At 29.9% G+C, this 7,641-nt stretch overlaps 1 protein-coding gene and 1 non-coding gene across 2 annotated transcripts; one reads left to right on the top strand and one right to left on the bottom strand.

The window, feature by feature from the left end:
* Window positions 1-608: 608 nt before the first annotated feature.
* Window positions 609-3,632, bottom strand: LOC111900776 (tubulin alpha-5 chain). Its single transcript, XM_023896656.2, has 4 exons — window positions 3,319-3,632; window positions 2,871-3,088; window positions 1,223-1,931; window positions 609-1,084 (listed from the first exon to the last, which is right to left on the bottom strand). Exons 1-4 carry the CDS (start codon window positions 3,429-3,431, stop codon window positions 772-774), a joined length of 1,353 nt encoding a protein of 450 aa, XP_023752424.1. The 5' UTR covers window positions 3,432-3,632; the 3' UTR covers window positions 609-771.
* A 2,931-nt stretch (window positions 3,633-6,563) lies between these two features.
* Window positions 6,564-6,668, top strand: LOC111900958 (U6 spliceosomal RNA). The gene has a single exon (XR_002853356.1). It is a non-coding gene; the product is annotated as a U6 spliceosomal RNA (small nuclear RNA).
* The last annotated feature ends 973 nt before the right edge of the window (window positions 6,669-7,641 follow it).

The following is a 7,641-nucleotide window of genomic DNA, read 5'->3' as shown; positions in this document are numbered from 1 at the left end:
TAAATGAAAAGATTTGCAGTGCAATAAAACAGTATAATATAACATATAAGTAAAACAAGAAGTGTTATAAAGCATCCCAAAAACCAAAAACTTGTGATTACTGATTCAAATTTAACAAACCATACATATTTGAGGTCAAAGAAAGAAGAAACTCAACAAACGGTGAGAAAATGAGATATCTACCGCAAATCACCACCAAAACTATTGGTAAAAGGGTTTAAAGAGAAGAAATTGGAACATCCGGGTGATTGATTGAGCACAATGAGGATTGGAAACTTGAATCAATCAATCCCTGAAGACGAAGATGGCGATGGTTGGTGAGAGAGGCATATCGATGGTTGTGAAGGAGGCTTTCATGATAATGTCAGACAAAGACACACACGATGGTGGCGAGGGATGACACCAACAAATGAGAACTCAAGACTTCATGGTGGGAAGGGCACATACTTCTATTTTTGTTGAATGATGATTAAGAGCCTTTAGTCTCTCTTTTAAGTCCTAATCACACCTACACTTTGCCTATCTGTACTCTTTTTTTTCTCATTCTTTATAGAAAATAAATATATTAAGTCTATAAAAACAATAGATTTTATGTATACAACATGATATGGAGACAAACATCATTACTCATCAGCCACATTACTCGTGGGAAAAAAGAATACAATGTTAGAACTTGATTTATATTTTGTGCATATTTGAACTCTAAAATATAAAATTTAATCAACAAATAAAATATATATAGTTTTGAAAGGTGGGGGCCACATGGGATGATTACTCCTCTTCTTCCTCTCCTCCTTCCTCCTCGGCATCTTGACCAACTTCTTCATAATCTTTCTCAAGAGCAGCAAGATCCTCACGTGCTTCTGAAAACTCACCTTCTTCCATGCCTTCACCCACATACCAATGCACAAAGGCTCTTTTTGCAAACATAAGGTCAAACTTATGGTCAATCCGGTTGAACACTTCAGCCACCGCCGTGTTGTTGCTTATCATGGCCACTGCCCGCCTTGTCTTTGCAAGATCACCGCCAGGAACCACTGTCGGTGCCTGGTAGTTGATTCCACACTTGAAACCCGTTGGGCACCTTAAAAAAGATTAAAATAATCACAATTTATGCATAGAAATAGAAATCAAGAATATTTTTATATTGCTTAGTTTTCATTTAATGCGCTTGCTTTTTGCTTTAAATAGTTAATAGTTAATACGAAAAAAAAAAACTTACCAGTCTACAAACTGAACAGTACGTCTGTTCTTGATGGACCCCACAGCAGTGTTAACATCTTTCGGGACCACTTCACCACGATACATCAAACAACACGCCATATATTTCCCATGTCTTGGGTCACATTTAGCCATCATATTCGACGGCTCAAACACCGCAGTCGTGATCTCAGAAACTGTGTTATGCTCATGGTGGGCTCTGACAGCTGAGATCACGGGTGCATATGAAGAAAGCATAAAATGTATCCTAGGATATGGAACCAAATTCGTTTGAAACTCTGTAATATCAACATTAATTGCACCATCGAACCTCAATGAAGTAGTTAATGATGAAATGATTTGAGAAATCAAACGATTTAAATTCGTGTAAGATGGCCTTTCGATGTCCAATGCTCGCCTACAAATATCATATATTGCTTCATTGTCAAGTAATGCAACAACGTCTGTATGTTCGAGTAGTGAGTGAGTTGATAACACACTGTTAAAAGGCTCGACAACTGCAGTTGAAACTTGGGGAGATGGAAAGATTGAGAAACCGAGTTTGGGTTTTTTGCCATATTCAACGGATAAACGTTCTAGAAGTAATGACCCCAAACCCGAACCGGTCCCACCACCCACTGCATTGAAAACCATAAATCCTTGCAGACCGGTGCAGTTGTCTGCTAACTTTCGAACTCGATCGAGACATAGATCAACAAGTTCTTTTCCCACTGCAAACAAATTTGTTTTCACATTGATCAATTATGTCATAATTGTGATTAATTTGAACACTTTGTTTTCACGTTGATTCAATGTCTTCTTGGTTGGATGGATTTGAATTACATATGACTGAAATCAATGCTTATATTTCATTATCATGTTTAGTTGTTCGTAAAAGTGTAATGAGTGTCCATATATTTTTTGTATAGAATAAATTACATTTTTGGTACTAGAATACAATTGATTTTTTTTTTTTTTTTTTTTTTTTTTTTAAATGTGGTCATCTTTTGAGATTTTTGTAAGATAATGATTATTTTTGGTTCCGAATAGCATTTTTACAATTTTGGTTGAAAAAATGTAGTTTTGTTGGAACATTGACAATATTATTATTATGACAAAGGTCAACAAATTAAAAAAAATAACATCAAAAGAGTTTTTTATGACCAAAATTAAAAACAAAATCAATAGAATCAACCATAAGCTCATACATCCAAAATCCAAATAACTGAATATGTTATAATAAAACAATATTTTCAGTTACTAATAAAAATAAAAATCCCTCCGTCCAATATCTTTAACTTTTGTTGTATCATTAAAGTGACATAAATAAATTAAAAAAAAAAACTTTTTTCTTCCATGATACTCCTTCCGTCCCAAAATAATAGTCCACAGACAAAAAATACAAAGTTTAAGAAAACATTAAATATCATTAACTTTATTAAAGGAAATGACAGTCTTACCTTTCTATTGATTTAATTCTATGATAGTTGCATTTAACTTTATGATAATTTAAGTAATAATGAGGGGTATTATGGTAAAAGACATATTTATTTTTAGAAATACATAATTATTTTGGGACAAACCAAAAAAGAAACATGGACTATTAATATTAATATGGGACGGAGGGAGTAAACGTATATTTGAAATAGAAGGAACGGATAAAGAGTTACCTGTATAATGTCCTCTGGCGAAATTATTAGCGGCGTCCTCCTTGCCGGTAATAAGTTGTTCAGGGTGGAAGAGTTGCCGGTAGCTACCGGAGCGGATTTCATCAATCACAGTCGGTTCCAGATCCACAAATACAGCTCTCGGAACGTTTTTTCCAGAACTTGTTTCGCTGAAGAACGTGTTGAACGAATCGTCGCCTGTGCTATGCTGCGACTCACCGCTGCCAACAATCTCACAAAAAATTCAGTAACAAACCCTAATTTTAAACACAAATTAACATATGATACCCATGGATTTCAAGGATACATTCATCGATTTAGAAAAAGAAATAACAAATCGAATCAATCTATACAAATACAGTAAGAAATCCTAATTTTATGATCACGGAAATCGTTGATTTTAGTTTCTGTGTATCAACAGATTTGATGATTTTGAAGAAAAACGAGAAACCTGGTCATGAAGCCATCGGGTTGAATCTCGTGTTCGAGGCAATAAAGCTCCCAGCAGGAATTGCCGACCTGAATTCCGGCTTGGCCGATGTGTATGCTTACAATCTCTCTCATATTTCTGGAAATTCGTTAGATTATGTTGTGAATGGAAGGATTGATAAAAGAAGAAATGAAGAACATTTATTAGATTTGAGATGATTAATTTAGGAAAATGGTAAGTGTAAATATGAATTGAGAATTGAAATTTGTTTGGGCTAGAGATTCTTGCGGGATCAACATCCATCCTTTGGTTAGTTTCTAATTTTAGATCGTGAGTCTAAGGTCTATGATTCATAATGATTGGAATTTGGAACACAACACATTCATAATTTCATAAAGACAAAATTGCAAAAGTGGTCCCTGGTTTCTTATTTTATGTGGTTATGGTCCAAACGTTTGAAAAGTTACAGATTTAGTCCTTTTCAACAAGTTTTATTGTGGTTTTGGTCCCTCATCCGTTAAGTTTAACTGGTTGGCTGTTAACTTCTTTAAAATGACAATTTTACCCTCAGGGACCATTTTCGCAGTTTTGTCTTTTACCATACCATAAAGACCATTTTTGCATAAGTTCTTTTTTATTTTATTGAAGTATTATATATTAATAAATATTATTTTTAATATATAATATTATATATTAATAAATACTTTTTTATGAGATTATTAGTTTATTATAGTTGTTTTTTTTGGGGGAACGACTATAGTTGATTTTTTTTTAATTTTTTTTTTGAGTAATTCTTTTTATTGAGCTATTATATATAAATACATATAGTTTTTAATATATATAATTTATATCATAATAAATATTATATTATTGGATTATTAATTTCTTTTAGTTAATATTTTTAATTCTTTTTTAATTATTTTTATTGGATTATTTCTTTTAATTTATTATTTTCTTCATATACTAAATATTGTTTTATTGGATTATTAATTTATTTTAGTTAATTCTTTTTAAAAAAAATCGACGTAATTATTTTTTATTGAATTATTGTATATCAATACATATAGTTTTTAATATATAATATTTATATCATAATAAATATTATATTATTGTATTATTATTATCTTCTAGTTAATTTTTGTAATTTATTTTTTTAAACTACTTTTTGTTGGATTATTACTTTTAATTTATTATTTTCGTCATATACTAAATATTATTTTATCGGATTATAATAGTAGTTCTTGTAAATTTTATTGGTTCCACCACAAAGTCATGGGATACGCAAAATCGTGGTCTCTCATCATCGAAATCGTTAGGATCGTTGCCAAACACTTTCATTTCATCTAGCTTATGATGAGAAACCATTGGGAAAATACCACCACCATCACTCGGTCACCACCACCACTTATAAATGTTATCGGGGTTTGTTGCGCATTATGTGGGATATGAAGGATTCCATTGGATTATGAAGAGGTTGTCGCAGGTGGCTACCAACAACCCTGGGTGGAATAGGGTATAATATCTATGGAACCTCCGATGAGGGTGTTTCGAGGTGATCCTGCTAATTTTTGACGATGATAATCGACACTTTTACGTATTTCGGCGACTTTGTGGTGAAACTAATAAATTTAAAAACAGTTAATAGTATACATTCAAAATAAAATAATAATCCAATAAGATAATATTTATTATATTAAAAAATAATAAATTAAAAGTAATATTTCAATAAATTAATAATTCAAAAAAAATTACAATAATTAATAATCCAATAATGTATTATTTACTATGATGTAAATATTATATATTAAAAATAATATTTGTTGATATATAATAATCTAATAAAAAAGAATTGCTCCAACTAAATGAAATTATAAAAAGAGTCAACTAAAAGAAATTAATAATCCAATAAAATATTGTTTCGTAATATGTAATAATCCCATAATATAATATTTATTATGATATAAATATTATATATTAAAAACTATATGTACTGATACATAATAATTCAATAAAAAAGAATTACTTCGACAAAAAAAAAATTAAAAAAAATAATTAGCTAAAATAAATTAATAATCCAATAAAACAACATTTAGTATATGAAGAAAATAATAAATTAAACGTAATAATACAATGAAAAATGTTTAAAAATTATAAAAATTAATTAAAAAAATTAATAATCCAATAATATAATATTTATTACGATATAAATATTATATAATAAAAACTATATGTATTGATATATAATAATTTAATAAAAAAGAATTACTCCAACAATTTTTTTTTAAAAAAAAAATCAACTAAAATAAATTAATAATCCAATAAAAAATATTTATTAATATATAATATTATATATTAAAAATAATATCTACTAAATATATAATACTTTATTAAAATAAAAAAGAATATATGCAAAAATGGTCCTTATAGTATAGTAAAAGACAAAACTGTGAAAATGGTCCCTGGGGGTAAAATTGTAATTTTAAGGAACTTAATGGATGAGGGACCAAAACCACAACAAAACTTGTTGAAAAGGACCAAATCTGCAACTTTTCAAACGTTTGGACCATAACCACATAAAATAAGAAACCACAAGGACCATTTTTGCAGTTTTGTCTTTCATAAATTATAAATATAAATACAACATTTTCATTATAAGTAGGTATCGGATATTAATTCTGAAAATGTTTTTTTTTCTTTGTTAATGTACATATATAACAAGTTTAAATTTTGAACATGTTTATGAAACATTTGATGTGCCATTCAAAATAGAATATTTCTCAACTCTCAAGTTCAATCCTATCAAAGTTTTTAGTTTTAACAAAGTAAAATCTGAGTCTGAGTCAAAATTTCAAAATCCGTACATATATTACGAGTAACACTAACTTATGTTTTAATTAGGGATAATGACTTGGGAGAGTAATAAGGTTTCCAGTTTGTCCGTATTAGGTCACTAAGGTTTTTTTTTTGTGTATTAGACAAATATGGTTGTTATTACCGTTTAGAAATAGTCCTTTTACCGGTTTTAACGGGTAAAAATGACTATTTCTAAACGGTAATAACAACCATATTGGTCTAATACGCACAAAAAAACCTTAGTGACCTAATACGGACAAACTGGAAACCTTATTACCCTCCTAAGTCATTAACCCTAATTTTAAAGACATTGAGAATATATGACCATCAACAGTAAACTACTTCGTTTAGAACTCGCGTCGTCCCATATAACCTGCTACTCCTCTATATGGTGAAGCTCTTCATCTATAGTCGTCCCTTTGGGGACATCCGATAAAATTGGAACGATACAGAGAAGATTAGCATGGCCCCTGCGCAAGGATGACACACACACAAATCAAGAAATGGTCCAATTTTTTTTAACCCTAATTCCCTTTTCAAATGCTAATAGAGTTCAATTGCAATTCTTACGTTTCAATATTTCATCTACTAAAGTCATAATCAGACAACATGTGGATTCTATGGTCAGATTGATCTTCTTGTTGATGTCTTCAACCATTTGTGGCAAGAGTGATCTTTCTTTCTATAAAGTCTCATTTAAGTTTTTTACTTTCCCTGTCATTAAGTTTCATGCTTTATAAACTTCCGTTTATGTGTTGTATATAGTCTGTATGTGTTTGTTCATGTGCTGATTTTGATTAATTGTGCAACTTCAATTTCTTAGTTCATGTTGTGGTTTTGCTTTTTATAAAATAATTGATAATAGGCATCATCTGCAAGTCCCTGTTGGTTTTACATTTCCATTCGTTATCAAATGTAGACATTGATGGGAGGTATCAAAGTGAGATTTTGTTTTTGTACATATGGATGTGTTCATGTAAACATTTAAATGACAAAAAAGAAGTTATTGATAAAATGTTGCATATTTATGTAATGAAGATCATCAATCATATGAGTTTCTGGACTTAGAAGTTCTGAAAGGGTTGTGAGATAAGTTTAAATGGAAGCAACTAGTTTCAGTCAAACAAATCAGTCACATTGATTAGTAAGCATGTTTTCTAAATAATTAGGGTTAATGACTTAGGAGGGTAATAATGTTTCAAGTTTGTCCGTATTAGGTCACTAAGGTTTTTTTATGCGTATTAGACCAATATGGTTGTTATTACCGTTTAGAAATAGTCATTTTTACCCGTTAAAACCAAGAACCCCCAATGCATTTTTTTTTCTACCTATTAGAAACCAAAAAAAAAAAATATAAAAAAAAAAATAATAATAATAATAAAAACCTATGTAGCTACAATGTCATTAAAAATGTGAGAGTTTTGTTAGATGCCCACGAAAGAAGACAAATACTCCATCGAATAAACGTATCCACCGAACAAACTAAAAACT

This window comes from Lactuca sativa, chromosome 1 (assembly GCF_002870075.4).
Source record: "Lactuca sativa cultivar Salinas chromosome 1, Lsat_Salinas_v11, whole genome shotgun sequence".
Classification (NCBI taxonomy): Eukaryota; Viridiplantae; Streptophyta; class Magnoliopsida; order Asterales; family Asteraceae; genus Lactuca; species Lactuca sativa.
The sequence above is the reverse complement of the archived record's forward strand: the minus strand, read 5'-3'. Positions and strand labels throughout refer to the sequence as shown.